Source organism: Lemur catta, chromosome 18 (assembly GCF_020740605.2).
Source record: "Lemur catta isolate mLemCat1 chromosome 18, mLemCat1.pri, whole genome shotgun sequence".
Lineage (NCBI taxonomy): Eukaryota > Metazoa > Chordata > Mammalia > Primates > Lemuridae > Lemur > Lemur catta.
Window position 1 is genome coordinate 28,986,643 of NC_059145.1, and position 17,874 is coordinate 29,004,516.

At 39.1% G+C, this 17,874-nt stretch overlaps 1 protein-coding gene across 2 annotated transcripts in view; it reads right to left on the reverse strand.

The window, feature by feature from the left end:
• The window catches only part of PTPRG (protein tyrosine phosphatase receptor type G), a 667,952-nt gene that overhangs the window by 259,637 nt on the left and 390,441 nt on the right, over nucleotides 1-17,874 (reverse strand). For both annotated transcript variants that reach the window (XM_045530961.1, XM_045530962.1), the window contains exon 4: nucleotides 15,433-15,581. In XM_045530961.1, the coding sequence (XP_045386917.1) occupies nucleotides 15,433-15,581 (149 nt within the window). The remainder of the gene's footprint in view (nucleotides 1-15,432; nucleotides 15,582-17,874) is intronic.

Consider the following 17,874-nt stretch of genomic DNA (forward strand, 5'->3'; position numbering starts at 1 on the left):
ACTTTTGGGTTTGAGTTGGTGACTCTGAATCATTTCAAGAGACTGGCCTAATGAAGAGAGAGAGGAATGTCACCCCAGAGTCTTCAAATTCTCTATTATTTATCTCCACTTCCTGATTACCGTGAGATCTAGTAAACTTTGGGAAGGAAATCCTGAGCATCTGTGCATAATGGAGAGGCATGGTATTCACATCGAACATACACGGCATTTTCTTTGCACGTGCAAAAACAGACTGTCAATTGAGTGTTTTTGTTTTTGTGGTTATTTACCAGTAATAAGAAATTAACAAAAATGACTCAAATTTGGTTTTATAAAATAAAAAAACGCCTGTTGGACTTTGATGTAAATTCTCTCCATGAGGTCAAGGAGCTTGTTTGTCTTGTTCACTATGAAATCCTCAAATGTTCAGCATAATGCCTGGTCATCAGTACCTACAGAATACTGGTCTGGGATGACGTCGGGGTGGGACCAAGGAGAGGAATCTGGTAACTTCGTAATTCTTTGTGTGTGGGCACTGGATAAGCTTCTAGTGAACAAACCTGCAGAGAAATGCAGCACACAATTCTCATGGCTTCTGTCTTAGCTCATGAATGAAATCGATAATCTCAATCTAAAATTCCCAAAGGCATGCCTTTTAACTGTGCTGCGGTAATTGCTCATGTACATATTAAGAGCTCTCAAAAACGTGGACCTCATTGACTAATTTGAACAATCTGTCTTGATATGTAGATGTAATGGCTGTTTAATATAAGAGCTACACTCTGGAAGAACAGACCTTAAAAACGTCATTTTCTGAGCTGCACGATTAACCCTCAGCCTCACAGCATGAGGCAAGAGGAAGAACGTGTTTATCTGAGAGTAATTAATTTATTTGGGTCTTTCACATCCTTACTACAAGAGATAGTTTGGGGGGAGGATTTGCTTTGTGTTTTTATTTATTTATTTTTCACTCATTTACCAGTCAGAATTTTCTTTTTTACATGTCCTCTTTATGAGGAAATTAAAAGTTTTCATTCTCAAGAATTAGAGTTTCTTACCCTTTAAACCAGTGGGCCCACAAGATGAAGATATATTAGAAGAATGCTGGGATTTTTTTTTTCCATAATATTACAGGGGTACAAACATTTTGGTTACATGAATTTGCTTTTGTACCACTTGAGTCAAAGTTATAAATTTGCCTATCTCCCAGGTAGTATGCACTGTACCCATTAGGTGTGAATTTACCCATCCCCTCTTTCCCCTTCCATCTGCTTGATTTCTGATGAATGTTATTTCCATATGTGTACACAATGTTGATTGATTAATTCCAGTTTAATGGTGAGTACAGGTGATGCTTGTTTTTCCATTCTTGTGATACTTCACTCAAAAGAATGGTCTATAGTTTCATCCAAGTTAATACAAGAGGTATTAGTTCACCACTTTTTTTAATGGCTGAGGAGTACTCCATGTTATACATATACCACATTTTATTAATCCACTCATGTATTGATGGGCACTTGGGTTGTTTCCACATCTTTGCCATTGTGAATTGTGCTCCTATAAACATTCCAGTGCAGATGTCTTTTTTATACAATGTCTTTTTTTCCTTTGGGTAGATGCCCAATAATGGGATTGCTGGATCAAAGTAGTTCTACTTTTAGTTTTTTGAGGTATCTCCATACTACTTTCCATAGAGGTTGTACTAGTTTGCAGTCCCACCAGCAGCATATGAGCATTCCCATCTCTCTGCATCCATGCCAGCATTTGTTGTTTTTGATAAAAGCCATTCTCACTGGCATTAAGTGGTATCTCACTGTGGTTTTGATTTGCATTTCCCTAATAATTACAGATATTGAGCATTTTTTCATGTTTGTTGGCCATTAGTCTATCTTGTTTTGTTTTTTTTTTTTTTTGAGACAGAGTCTCACTCTGTCGCCCGGGCTAGAGTGCCATGGCGTCAGCCTAGCTCACAGCAACCTCAAACTCCTGGGCTCAAGCAATCCTCCTGCCTCAGCCTCCCAAGTAGCTGGGACTACAGGCATGTGCCACCATGCCTGGCTAATTTTTTCTATATGTATTGTTAGTTGTCCAGCTAATTTCTTTCTATTTTTTGTAGAGACGGGGTCTCGCTCTTGCTCAGGCTGGTCTCGAACTCCTGACCTTGAGTGATCCTCCCACCTCGGCCTCCCAGAGTCCTAGGATTACAGGCATGAGCTACTGCGCACGACCTAGTCTATCTTCTTTTGAAAAGTTTCTGTTCATGTCTTTCACTCACTTTTTAATGGGGTTGTTTTATTTTTTCTTTCTGATTTGCTTGAGTTTTTTATAGACTCTAGTTATCAGCTCTTTATCAGATGTATAGCAGGCAAATATTTTCTCCCATTCTGTAGGTTGTCTATTCACTCTAATAATTATTTCCTGGGCTGTGCAGAAGCCTTTTAATTTGATCAGGTTCCATTTATTTATTTTTGTTGTTGTTGTGATTGCTTTTGGGGTCTTCTTCATAAATACAAAGCCAACATCACCTTGATAACAAAGCCAGGAAAAGATCAACAAAAAAAGAAAACAACAGACCAATATCCCTTATGAATACAGATGCAAAAAATCTCAGTAAAATCCTAGCAAACCAAATTCAGCTGCTCATCAAAAAAATAATCCATCACGACCAAGTGGGCTTCATCCCACAGATGCAGGGATGGTTCAACATACGCAAATCTATAAATGTAATTCACCACATAAATAGGAGTAAAAACAAAGACTGTATGATCCTCTCAATAAACACAGAAAAAAGCATTTGACAAAATTCAGCACCCTTTTATGACAATAATGCTTAACAAAATAGGCATAGATAGGACTTACCTAAAATAATAAAAGGCATATACAGCAAACCCACAGCCAACATAACATCATACTGAATGGGGAAAAACTGAAAGCATTCCCACTTAGAACAGGAACCAGACAAGGTTGCCCACTGTCATCACTTCTATTCAGCATAGTGCTGGAAGTCCTAGCCAAAGCAATCAGACAAGAGAAGGAAATCAAAGGTATCCAAATGGGGGCAGAAGAGTTCAAACTATCACTCTTGGCTGACGATGTGATCTTCTATCTAGAAAACTCCAAAGATTCTGGCAAGAGGCTAGTGGAATTGATAAATAAATTCTTGGGTTATAAAATCAATGCATACAAATCAGTAGCATTCATATACACCAACAACAGTCAAGCTGAGAACCAAATGAAAGACTCAATATCTTTCACAATAGCAGCCAACGAACTAAAATACCTAGGAATATATTTAACTAAGCAGGAGAAAGACGTTTACAGGGAGAACTATGAAACACTGAGGAAGGAAAGAGCAGAGGACATAAACAGATGGAAAAACATACCATGCTGATAGATCGGCAGAATCAACATTGTTAAAATGTCTATACTACCCAAAGTAATCTACAGATTCAGTGCAATCTCTATTAAAATACCAATATCATTTTTCGCAGATCTAGAAAAAATAATTCTATGCCTCAGATGGTACCAGAGAATATCCCATATAACCAAAGCAACCTTAAGCAAAAAGAACAAATTGGGAGGCGTCAGTTTATCAGACTTCAAGCTATACTACCAGGCTATAGTAACCAGAGCAGCATAGCATTAATTTCTTAATAGGCATCGCTGCTTACGCTGTTATGGGTTTGCAATCATTAGCAGTTGAGATTCAGCAGTGAACAGTGGGGACAGATCCCTCTCCTCCAAAAGCTTACGTGTAGTATATGGGGGTGACGGACAGAGAGGTGAGTTAACAAACAAGGAAACAAATCAATAATAGTTTCAAAAAGTAATGGGTGCTATGAGGAAAACAAAACTGGGTAGCAGCAAAGAAAGTAACTGAGCTGGGAGGGGAGAGAGCAAGAAATGGCATAATGGGTAGGTTTAGGAAAGGAATGAGCCAGAAGGAGGGGTAATCAGGGAGAGAGCATTCTGGAACGGAACAAAACCCAGTGAAAATAAGGTAGAAAGAAGTTTGCAGGGGGTGGGGTGGATGAGGGAAAACCAAAGCCAGATCAAGTAGGGCCCTTGTAGGCCAAGTTAAGAGCTTTGGATTTATTCAACATGTTACTGGAAACCACTGGAAGATTTTAAGCAAGGGAAGGGTATAATACAATTTAAGTGTTTAAAAGGAAGCTTTGCTTACTGGATCAAGAGTGGATTATGGGGTAGAAGAGATGACTATTAGTCAGGAGTGGTGGCATGTGCCTGTAGTCCCAGGCTCTCAAGAGGCTGAAGCAGGAGGGTCACTTGGGCCCAGGAGTTTGAGGTTGCAGTGAGCTATGATGACACCACTGCACTCTACCTGGATGACAGAGAGAGGCTCTGTCTCAAAAAAAAATTTGTTTTTGCTTTTGTAGAGATGGGATCTCTCTATGTTGCTCAAGCTGGTCTTGAACTCCTAGCTTCAAGCGATCCTCCTGATTTGGCCTCCCAAAGTGCTGGGATTACAGGTGTGAGCCACTGCACCAGGGCTTCCTAAGGTAATATTAATGGCTAATACTAAATAAGCTCTTAGAACATACCAAGTCCTACTCAAATCATGTTATGCTTATTAACTAAAATTTACCCTATTTGGAAGGAGTTTGTTTATTAATAGTATATTTAATAATCACTTTTCTATGCCTCATTCTTTAGTATATATTATACAATCAAAATTTTTGTATTGTACATATTACACAAAGTAGGGATGTTAGATAATTAAACACTTCTAAGACTTTTTTAAAAACCTAAATGAAGTGCTACAAAATATTACAGACTGGTCAGTTATCAATGATTTTCTCTCCTCGAATTGTTTTTTTAAACCAAGAAATACAAACTTTATTAAGATAATGTTGCTATCACATCCTCCTCGAGGAGCATGTTCTTCCCTCACAACAATCAGAATCAGAATTTTTTCTCAATTCACCCAACCACGGTCCACGCCACCACAATCTCTCCTGGAAAGACAATCATCTTCCAGCTTGGCTCTCAGCATCCACAGGCATCCCCTACTCTCAACTGCACCCAGAGGGATCCTTCTAAAATATAAGCCAGAGAGCCCAGGGTGGCAGGCACGTGTCGTCCCAGCTACTCAGGAGACTGAGGTGGGAAGATCCCTTGAGCCCAGGAGTTCCAGGTCAGCCTGGGCAAATATCAAGATCTCATTGGTAAGAAAAATTTTTTAAAAATGTTTTTTAAATGTTAAAAATATATAAGACAGATAACTGAGACTGAGAATGTTCCCAAGGCTTCCCATCGGCCACAAGGCCTCACATCATCAGGACCTCGACTATTGCGTGGACTGTACTCTCTCTCTATCCCTCTGCCCCTCTCCTCTGCCGCTCCAGCAGCACAGGCCTCCTGGCTGTGCGTCAAAGGGGCCTGGCAGGCTCTTGCCTGGGGGCCTCGGCGCCTACAGAGGTAAAAGCCCCTTGTGGCCAGAAAGGACACTCTGTGGCCCCCACAGACAAAGCTCTGCTAATCAACTGAATGAACACACACTACTGATCACTTAGAAGTGTCTCTAGAGAAGAGTGTAAGGAAGTCCTGTAAACATTCTGTGTACTGCACCATCGTGGCATGGACAAGAGCTCTCCCAGGATGATTTGGGGCAGAATTCCCCCCTGTGTACTTGCCTCGTCACCAGTCCTGCAGGATATGAAAATAAAAAAAGTTCCACAGTGAATTAACTGGGAGATTCCCAGTTAATGAAAATCAAGGTTTCTCTAATGGAACATCTTAAGATTTTTAGTATGTCAGCTCATTATCAAGCTGCAAGAAGACATATTATGCAACATTTCCTAAATCACTTTTCACGTGGAAGCATTTTAGACTAACAAGAAGCCAGAAAGAATACCAGGGGCATATTTTTCTAAGGGTGCTGCCTACATGTGGTTGTGATATTCCAACTCCCACTTACCCTCTCCGTAAATGACACAAAGAGTGATGAGGAAGAGAGAGCCAGAGACAGAGGCAATTCAAGGACACAAGCAAACACAGAGGCTTGCTGAGAATCAGTAGGGAACCACGGGGTGAGGTTTCTTTCACTCCGCGTCTTCCTCCATCAGACGGTGAACACTGACGCATAAATTCAGAAAACTCCCTGAAATAGTGAACTTCATGAGTCAACGCAGTGAAGATTTTCATAGGGAGTTTCAGGAGTTGAAGCTATATCGGTATGGTAATAGCAGGGATTTAGAAGTTATTTTATTATTAACCCAAATATCTCCCATGTATTAACCTGAGCTTTGAGGGATACTGTCTTTTAAGACGTGCAAACACTCAAGACATGAAATTTATATTTTTAAATAAAATAGGGTTTTGGTGAATTTGCCCAGCTGGTCTCTGTATGTCACAGTAAATGTAACCAGAGCAGTGTCTGTGCTCAGTACAGCACAGGCCAAACAATCCAGACAGGGAAGCTTTAGAAATTTCCTTCCCATTCCATTAAAGGTAGGTGCAATGAAATTCTATGCCAGGGATTTAAAGGGGAAAAAGGAAATAGAGTTTTTTCAAACTTGACTTCTTTCAATTCCTTATAAATCTTTCTGACTGTCCCTTCTGAGCGACGGTGGCACTAAAGAACTTGCTAAAGGCTTTAGATTTAAGATGGCTTGAAACCTTCCCGCTCAAATTTTGACAGGACAAGAAAAAAGGGCAGTTGGTGGTGGTGCTGAGCCCTAGGCCCATAAATCCCCCTGACCTGAACTTACAATACGTCTGATCTGGTCACCTGCAGTCTCTACCTTCAGTGCACAAGGGTCTCCCCAGCCAGCTTTATTTGAGTTCCTGAGCTTGGAAGTGGATTCTGAGAAGAACAGTGTTCAAAGCCCCGGGAACAAATGTTGTAAAAAAGAAAAAAGAAAGGGGGGGTGGGGGTAGCGGTTTGAACTGAAAGCTTATAAAGAAAAAAACCTGTACTGCATCTAGATGAAGCCTTTTCAACAAGTCAGACTCCAATGTAAAAGTGAACTACTATATATTTCAAAAATGTTATTGTGTGTATTTAACATGATACTATGAGATACACATAGATCGTAGAATGGTTACTAGAGTGAAACATACTAACATGTGCACAATCTCCCATAGTTACCCATTCTTCCCCTATGTGGCAAGAGCAGCTGTAATCAACTCCTTTAGCAAATATCTCGACTACAATACACTCTTATTAACCATAGTCCTCATGTTGTACATTAATTCTTTAGGCTTGTTAGTCTTACATATCTGTTTTGTACTGTTTGACCCTTTTTGTGTTGGAAGACAAGTCGTGGAAATTACCAAAATTTCAGCATAAAAATTGCTCCTAAAGAATTTGTGTTAGTTTTTTGGCCTTTTCATTACCTAAATTTCATCATAGTGGTCTAGAACGTGTAAGTCTCACGTTTTAACGAAGGAGCCACACCTGCATGTGGCTACTGTGTATATGGAACACGAATGTGGCCAGCCCACACAAGATATGAGGCAAGTGCAAACTACAAACTGGATTTCAAAGACTTAACATAAAAACAGGATGTAATGTGTCTCAGCTATAACTTTTTATATTGATTTTATGTTGAAATAATATTTCAAGTATTAGAGTAAATATTATAAATGATTGAAATCAATTAAATTTTAATTGCTTTTGTAATTATAATATAAATTATACAAAATGAAATAAAATTTTAAAATAAAACAAAATTGCCTATTTCTTTTCATCTCTTTTAATGTGGCTTCTGAAAATTTTAAATTACAATGTATGGCTCACATTGTATTTTCTAATCAGACAGTGTTGCTCTAAGTGATTAAAATTAGACTGAAGTGGCCAACCCAGATAAGAAGTATAGTATTTTCCATAGATTGCTCTAGGCAAAGAGTTGACAACATTTTCTGTATCCTTCATATCTTTCTATATATTTTATTACAGGTTCAGCAATCTTTGCACATTTGAAGACCTTTGATTTTCTTCTTTCATATTAGAGAGGTTGAGCATCTCTAAATCTAAAAATCCAAAATCTGAAATGCTCCCCAATTTGAAACTTCTGAGTGTCAACCTGATACAAGTAGAAAATTCCACACATACCAGCCTGAGCAAGAGCGAGACCCCCTCTCTACTAAAAATAGAAAGAAATTATCTGGCCAACTAAAATATATATAGAAAAAAGTAGCCAGACATGGTGGTGCATGCCTGTAGTCCCAGCGACTCGGGAGGCTGAGGCAGTAGGATCGCTTGAACCCAGGAGTTTGAGGTTGCTGTGAGCTAGGCAGACGCCACGGCACTCACTCTAGCCCGGGCAACAAAGTGAGACTCTGTCTCAAAAAAAAAACAAAGAAAATTCCACACATGACTGCATAACATGGGTCACAGCCAAACATTGTCATAGCTTTGTTTCATGTATAAAATTATTAAAAATATTACGTAAAATTACCTTCAGGTTATGTGTATAAGGTATATATGAAACATAAATGAATTTTGTGTTTAGACTTGGGCCCCATTCCCAAGATATCTCATTATTTATAATATTCCAAAATCTGAAAAAAATCCAAAATTCAAAACACTTCTAGTCTCAAGTATTTCAGATAAGGAATACTCAACCAGTCCAACAAACACCAGTTAAAATTCTGACACAATTATTTCTACTGCACTGGCAGTTCTAAAAACAACCTAAAGTAGTGACAAGAAAAACAACAAAATTACTTATCAAATAAAAAGAATCATGGTTAAGATTCTGGAGACATAAGAGCGCAGATTCTGGATGACTAACGGTAAACTTCAGCCAAGCCACTTACCATCACGGAAGCTCAGTCATTCCATCTGTAAAATGGGTATGGTAAGAGCACCTCTCTCATAAGGCTGATGTGAAAATTAAATGAGGAAGCATCTGGAAAGCTCTTGACACAGGTAGCATTTGTTAAATGGTGTCTATAACGCCATCACTATTACCACTACCACCGTCAGCACCACTTCCGACCACCACCACCCTACCACCCTGAGCCTTCTCTTCGGTTGTCTGAGAGCCCCCAGGGCCACCAACTTTCTACCTGGAGAATATCTCCAATTTAATCAGGTTTATGCTTTCTTTTCAGAGAGTGTCATCTTCTTCACTGAAATTCTCAGTATGATTCAGTCAGCTATCAACACACCACATGTTGGTGACACAGCACCAAACAGTCCTGAGCCAAGTTCACATCTAAGGATGTGAATTTCTAAGTTCACATCTAAGGATGTGATGAGAACTGTGAGAAATCACAAAGATTTACCATGCCAGGGACCAGGGCTGTTCGACCTTACAAAACCTGCTCTCTGGCTTTGTAAAACCAGGCACTGACTTCTCCACTGTGCATTCACTAAGTATCAGGGCTTCCTCAAATGTTTCTGTTAATTAACCTCAAACTTTTATGTATACATAAAAGATCAGCCAGATGGAAATTAAATATTTCACCAGTAAAGGATGAAACACTCTGCTCTAAAACGGAATCTTCATTTCAATAAAGTCATTAACTAAATCTCAACCAATTCTCCTTGCCATTTGATGGAAGTCACTATGGAGCAAAACATGATCAGTGACATCACAGAACAGCAAACATCAGATAACCACAGAATGATCTCTTTGACACTTCCAAGGTTCCTCAAAGAGGCAGGGCAAGGAAAACAGGCACTGTCTTGAGCTCCAATGACAAATGATTCTCTGTGGAAAAAAGCAACTTTTCAGAGAACGTGTAACAAATCCAGGAATTTATGTAATGTACATGACCTAGAGGGGAAGTGTGATACTGTGAAAGTTATTTTTAACAGAAAATGTCTCAATCCCCTTCTAATAACAGTTCTCTGTAATGATAAAGCAAGACAGTATCAAGTTCATGATGATGCTAAAAAAATTTTATTTGAACAAGTCAAGATGTCTTTGTAATTTTTTCATTTTTTTTTCTTTTCTTTCTTTCTTTCTTTTTTTTTTTTTTTTTTTTTTTGAAAAAACAGAAAGCGTCTTGCTGTGTTGCTGCGGCTGGACTTGAACTCCTAGGCTCAAATGATCCCCTTTCATGTCAGCCTCCCAAGTAGCTGCGACTACAGCTGCACGCCACTGCACCCAGCTTCTAACAATTTTCAAGATAACCAAAATGCCAAATTACTGCTAGTATCCTAAAAACATTTATTTGAATAGGACCCCTTTTCTTACAAGGACTATGGACTAAAGGAAAAGAGGAGAAAATTATAAACCTGTATTTCCAAAAGAGTGATATTATAATACTGCTTCATGAAAAAAAGGAGAGGTCATATAAGTTTGCAAAAACATCGTGTCACACAAAGGTAAACATTTCTTCAATGGTGGGGTCTTCAAAGCCCTTAATATGGCAACATACAACGTAAGTCTTCAAGAAGGCATTTCATAAGCCTAAACTTACTTCTAGCAGAATATGTTAATATCAAAGGGGTATTAGCCTAATGCAACATTTAGTCTATACTTTGAAATATCAGGCTGAAGCTTGGGATCGATGTGAGCCCAACCTCTAGATGGGCTGGTCCACATGTGAGTTGTGCACTAGCCTGCCATGCCTGCATCAGCATGGAGAGGGTGGTACCACTCCAGGCCTGTGTGTGTGTCCCAAGTGCATGACTTCACCAGGTTAGTCACATGAGCATCCTAGAAGTGCTCCAGATGACCTAGAGGTCATCACAAGATGACTATCTAGTTGGAATGTAATAGAAACATTTCTGGGAAGAACCAAGATCTGTTTCATAAAATGAACAGCAAATCACGAGTCTTAACTCTCAGAAGGCAGGCAGGATCTGAGCAGACAGGAGAGAACGCGGGAATGGGTCAAGGGAACACTCCTGAAGGCACAGATAGTGAAGACAACAGCAGGCCCAAACAGAATGTTAAAATGAAAATCAATCACAGAACAAGGTCAGCCTAAAACCAGCAACTCTTACTAGAACTACTGTGTAGCATCACAACCAAGAAGGGAGGAGGAAGAGAAGTACCTGGAAACATCGAGCCCTACAGATGGACAAATACCTCAACATGATTGTGTCACGGTCATAACTACCCAGTGCTCTCTAGGACATAAACCACTGAGGCCACGCAATGGACCCAAGACCCACACAACAATATTGCACACCTAAGACCAAAAGGTGTTTTGTTGTTGTTATTTAAAATTTTTGTGTGAAAACTTATTTGGTGGTAAAATCTGATGTGAAGAAATATGAAGCTATTTATAGTACCGATGTTCCCACTTAGTGTGACTATGCATCCACTTGCAATAGAAATATTAATGCATTTAAAGGGTGCAGTTCCAGATCCCACTGGGTGTCTTCTGAAATACATAATGCATATGTTCTGTGACTCTGGATTCTAAAACATCTGGCTTCAAGGGTTTCAGATAAGGGAGTGTAGACCTATACCATATGGTAATGTGTACATGGTATGTATTAGGAAAAACGTCTTTGCTTCTATTCGTTCACTACACTGCTCTAAACAAAGCTGAAATGAACCAGCTGTGAGTTTCACCAGAAAGGGCACACACAATCAATTTGGATCACTGAAGCTTATTGAAGACTTCAACTCATAAAGCACAAGTCTGAATCAACAACTCCCATGATCTTTTTTGTAATAAATAAGATTTTAATTACCACAGACAACAAGCATGCAGTGAACCTCTACTTTAATGGAGCTCTCGGAGGTTCTCCCTGGGAATTTCTCTTTGCATTAACTCCAACTTCAGTTATCAGTGGAAACACAGAATGATTCGATTCCTATTACTGTTATATGAACCTTTATTTAAGTTACCAACCACAGAACAGGGAAATGAGTGTGGAAAAGGGGAAAAAAATTAGCATAGGACAGAAGCCACCATAGACAACTGTGGGTGGACAGACAACAGAAAGCTGAGTAGTCATGGAAGAAGTGGAACAGGATATTGCTGCTTTCATCATTGGAATATTCTGAGCTTGTTGACTTTAAGGACATTTAATCACATCTACAAAGTCTCATTTGCCACATAAAGTAACATATTCACAGGTTCCAGGATTAGAGTTGACACTGTGGGGTGAAGGGCATTTTCCTGCCTACCAAAACCCTCACTAGCCTATCCTAGTCCCAGCACCTATAACAACAGAAGACACCTAAGAAAAACTTGCTGCTAGGCAAGGAATAAAACCGAATTACCGGGAGGTAAGGGCATCCGAGGACACATTGGGCCCAGGCTCCGAGGCATGGCATTGCAATCTGATGTCGACTTTCTTTTCCAACTTTAACTGAGCTGTAAAGAATGTAGGCTATTGAAGAGGTTTTGTTTTGTTTTGTTTTGACAAGAACTTTGTTCTTGTTAACTATTAGACTGGATGTTTTTAAGCGTAGGAACTACAAGACCGAGTCCAGAATTTCAGCCAGGAAAATGCAGAGAGGTCTAATTTCTGGATGCCTACAAAATTGTCTTAGATGAACTCAAAGAATTCCTGGGAAGCAACAAAACCTACGAAGTTGGGTTTGTTGCCATTTACCCTCAGGGAGCAGATCCAGCTTCTTGTGAGGCATATGCTTAAAATTCAGCCTGCAGAGCTGGAGCACAGAGGGAGCTGCTGAAATTCCCAAGGTCGTGACTGCATCTCAAGTAGAACTGAAGGAATCGGGACCAGCGATGCTGTTATGCATAAGGAAGGTACATTTCCTCTCTAGAAACCATGAGAGGATGGAACGACTTCTCAAGAAACAAATCCTCATTATTCAAATGTATTTAAAATGGTGCCACATAGGTAAAGGAATGTTCCATTCCACTAAATCTACTGCTTTCTCTATCCCAGAGTCTTATAATAGTGACATTAATGACTTCGGGGGGGGGGGGGCAGGTAATTCCTTATAGTGGGGTCAGTCCAATGCATTGGGATGTTTAGCAACATCCCTGGCCTCTACCCACTGGAAACTAGTAGCGTTTCATTGCCAACAACGGCGACAACCAAAATGGTTCCAGATACTGTCTAATGTCCCCTGGGGAAGGTGGAGGGGGTAACCACTGTCCCCAGGTGAGAACCACTGCTGCATTCTACCAATCCTCATATAATCTTCAACAATGACTCTTCTGTAGCCCTTATACACAGTGCATACAAATAAATAACATCCCCATTGCTGATAAATTATTCCATGATAAATCAAATTTTCTTACTTTCATTTTAGCTTCTGGGAAAACAATGTAGTTATATGAAAAGAAATAAACCAAGCCTAAGATGTTTAAACAGTGTAAAAATCTCAGGGAGAGTTGGTATTAATAAAGAACTCAAGTACAGCAATTTAACATAAAATATTACAGACATGTTTTGGGCAAAAGTAAGCAACTTTCATGTGCCTATTTTAAAAGGAAATTTAATCCAGTTACCTTTAATCTCTGAAGTCCAAGTTCCTCCAAATATATGGTTAAGTAATTTACCATGTTTATCACACTGTAAAAGAGCAAGCTAGGAACCAGATGGGCTTCGTTGAGGGACCTAGTACCTCAATATAAGTACCCCTACCATATGACATTACTTAAAAGAAAAAAATCCAAACACTTGGTCAAACAGTAAGTCTGGGCATTGCAGTTGCCATTTGTGATTAGATTCAGAATTCACTGGGTCTCTTTCAGTAATGGAAAACTAAAAATATTCACTTTAAGTCATAAGGTTTCAAAAGAATATACATCTTTTCTATGCATTTTTCCAAAATCGAGTATAAGCAGGAAAGAAGCCATCTTGGCATTAGGGAATGGGATTACGAATGAGGCGGAGTTCCCAGGTTCCTGCTCCAGAAGACTTCTTTTCCAAGGTAGCCATCAGATTAAGTTTTTAAAGCTTTCAGGACAGGTCTTTTGTCCACAACAACATTAACTGAACAAATGGCAACCCAATTCTAAGACAAAGAGGCTTCAGAGCAAAGCTGGCTGGACACAAACTACCCCTCAACTCACAATGCCAATGGGAAACTGTCAGCATGACCAGAAGGAAAACCCCACACTTGCAAACATGATGTAATTTTACTTCTAGGAATCAAGTTTCTCAAGTGCAAATAAAGCTAACACTTCTAAGAAATGATTCATTCCATTTAAGGGGTGGAGGGGAGCCCTTTAAGTAGAAACCCTACTCACGAGACATATAATTAGTACAACTAGGACAGGAAGTCCCACAGATAGAGGAGTCCTAATGCAGGGAGAGTGCGGGTACTGAGAATCTGTCAGTTAAACAAGAAAAAATTTGAAGCATTTTCTCAGAGCTTCTGAGAAATCTCTGGTTTCTCCAGAAACAGTGGATAAGAAATAAATCTCTTGTCCATATAATCATGTATAAACAAAGAAATACTTTTGATTTGCTCATCTTGTTGGGGGTTCTTCACCTAAACGTCAAGGATACACAGAGGGTTCATGAATAGGCTTCAAGAGCCGGGGAGGATGCCGAAACCCTACCAATTATATGTAAATCTATGTGTAGATACAGAACATGTATGCTCCTATGTAAAGGAGATCTCAAGAACATATCAGATTATCAAGGCAGGACGTGACTTAGTAGAAGTTATTGAACGCTATGAGTTGAAAACCTTCCTTGGCCACTTGGCTCTTTTGATTAAAACATGCTACCATTTCACAGTCACTCCGTGGCTGAGTACAGCCACAGGCTGGAACCACACCCACCTTGTTCTTCCACAAACCTGTAAGGCTTACCACATGCAGAACCAACCAACCAACACGTTTATCACAACCAAAGAATATCCACACACTCATCATGATTAAAGGAAAAAATTAAGTTAGTAACAGACGGGATGTGCTGTCTCCACCCAACAATAATAAAGGAGTGGGAGGTGTGATGCCTTCCTCATCCCGGCTCAAGGCAGATACACACCAGCACCTGACCCACTGCACCCACACCTTTCTTCTGTCTGGCAGAAGCAAAATGTCACCATCGATCCCAGCAAAATTAATCCTAGCGACTCATACTACCAATGGTCACAGCCTCTTTCTCAACAGCTGGCAGTAGCAAAAAGAAAAAGCAAAACACAACAAAACACCTTAAAACAACTTTGCTACTGAGAAAAGGTTCTGTGAACCCTCTTCGTATGTCACTAACTTTTGTTTCCTAAAGGATGAAAATGAAGTCAATCAAGTTTCATATAAAATGTCACCTTCAGAACACAGGGTTCCAGAAACAGACAGTGCAAAGAAACTGTGTCAAACAAAACAAATGATGAACATTATTGACCAGGGAGGGGTGAGTCTAGTCAAACTGTGATGCCTTGTGACTTTTATATGTTTCTTTGGTTGAACAAAGATGAAAAACTTGAAGTCGGGTATCTACCTGCCATGCCATAAAGGATTTCCAGAGAGGCAAAGTTAGGTACTATGTAAGTTTGATTTGCAAAATGAGGGTAAGGACATAGCATCTAATTAACATAAAGACTCAAAGCACAGCTACACTCTGAGAGCTCCAGTTCCTCTCACCTCAACAGGAAACCTTCTGCCGTTGATGCTGTGTTCAGAGCCTGCTGAGCCATTGCTGTGGCCCCAGTGAAATTCCACCTTCTCAGCTTTGAATCTGCCAGGCAGGCCAGCGCCACTGACAAAATAGTCGTCTTTCAGAAGGATGGCAACTGTGTAAAATGGAAGGGAAGGGAGGAAAACAAAGTGAGTTTCAAAACCAAACTAATGATTTCTTCTGCTGCTTCCAATACAGCTCATGATTACCATAATGTGAATTATTTCTCATGTACTTGTTAAAAAACAAGTCAAAACCACCAGTCTGAATACATTAGTACATTCTAGCTGCAGAATGCTCTCGGATCACCACTTGGCTCTAAATCATGACACTTCCCAGGGAATGATCTCAGAATTATTTATCCATTTAACAGATTTTTTTTTTTAAAATGGAGACAATGACAGAATAAGTTCCTTTGCATCAGTGTCTCTCTATCTGCTTGATGATCAAAATTATCTAGAGAGCAAGATATTTCTTTTTAAGCACTGTTTCTTAGGGCTACCCCAAGATTCAAGGTCTGGAATGAGATTAGAAATATACATGTTAAGACATATGCAAGAGGCATGTTTCTCTGATCAAAAAACCTAGGCAAGATTATCAGGAAATAAAATTTCTGGGTTCTTCCTAAACAAGTAATAGTGGGAAGATAGCTGGGAGTCTTTGTATTTGATAACAGTGCCCAGCAGAGTGCAGTACAAAATCTGCTCATGGAGTCACTCAAATATTGGCAGATAACCAGATATCCTTTCTGCTTCTTTTAATTCCAAGCACAAGAAAATTTCCCGTAGCCCATCCGCAAGAACACATGAGAGCATCCACAACATAAACAATCTCAACCAATTCAAACCCTAAATTTGAAAATCACACTTCTCTTCCTTGAAACACAGGAAAGAGAAATTGAAAATAATTTGGATTTATACTAACATAAAAAATTATTTCTCCAAAAGGAATGTAATAGCTACATGCACAAAAACCAGATTTTATTCAATTGATACATTCCCTTTTTTTCCCCCCTGAAGTGGATTCATTCATTCATTCAACAAATACTGGCTGCTAAATACATGTAAGATGCCAACTAATATACTAAATGGTTTGTGATCAAAAGCCAAGCTTGGGTAAGCCATGGGAAAGCTCTCATATCCTGATTGTTGTCTCTTCCTAAAGAGATCCCACTTAGAGCTTTAGAGAGAAATCCTGCATGAAAATCAGGTCTCCATAAAAGATAGGCACTAGACTAATGACCCATTTCTAGAACAGTGCAATTAGTTTCAGTACTTCTGTATATAAAGGAAGCATTAAAAGCAAGTGAAGAAACCCTTTCTCATATAAATCCCTTTTTATTGCATTCAAAAGGCACTTTTTCTCCAACTTCTGAAAAAATATATATTGAATGTTCAATTAGTGGGACAGCGAATTAAAGGACAAAATGAGGTAAAAGCAAGTGTTTCTTGTGCCAATTAAACATGCTATGGCAGTGTTCCACCTGTACTCTGTGCTGGGCACGTTTTAGAACAGGAGTTGTCAAACCTGTCCTATAAAGGACCAGTTAGTAAGTATTTTAGGCTTTGCAGGCCATGTAGTCTCTGGTGCAATTACTTTCAATCTCGCCTTTGTATCACAGACACAGCCAAAGAAAATATGCAAATGAATGGGTGAGGCTATGTTCTGATAAAACTTTATTTAACCACACTAAAATTTAAAATAATTATCATGTGTCATTAAATATGATTATCCTTTTGATTTTTAAAAACTATTTATAAATGTCAAAACAGGCAGCGGGCCTATCATTTTGTGACCCCCCTAAAATATCCCAGTAGGTATTATCTAAAATATTACAAAAATTTATGTATACAGATATTATAAAATAGCTTCTAAAATATTATATTTTACCAACTATGTACCTTTACTTCCAACATCAGAACACCCAGGCATTAGCTGAGTAGAGTCTTAAGTACTGTTGATGATTCTCAGCTGGTTATAATTTCTATACATAACATTTTACATCCAAAGGATGAAGGCAAAGCATTTGGTGTGCATCTGTTACAATACACTCAGGGACTCAGCAGAATCTTATAAATATTTGATTTTACCTAAATCATTTATATCTCTGTCAGGGGTCATTTTACTTGTTTTATATGAATAATTAAAAGCATAATTAGGGAACCGTACAATCAGAAACATTAATCTCATTTTTCATTTTACAGTATTTCTTACCAGAGTACACAGCATGTTACACGTACATACATCCCTTCCAAAAGTTGTTTGTATTTCTGTTTACATATACAACTAGGAAGACAGGACTTTCCCACCTATCATGTAACAGTTTTCTGATGACCACTGATAACACTGTACTGTTTTGAAACAGAATGTGTCAAAGGGGATGTCAAAGGCAGTTGCCCCATGTCTCA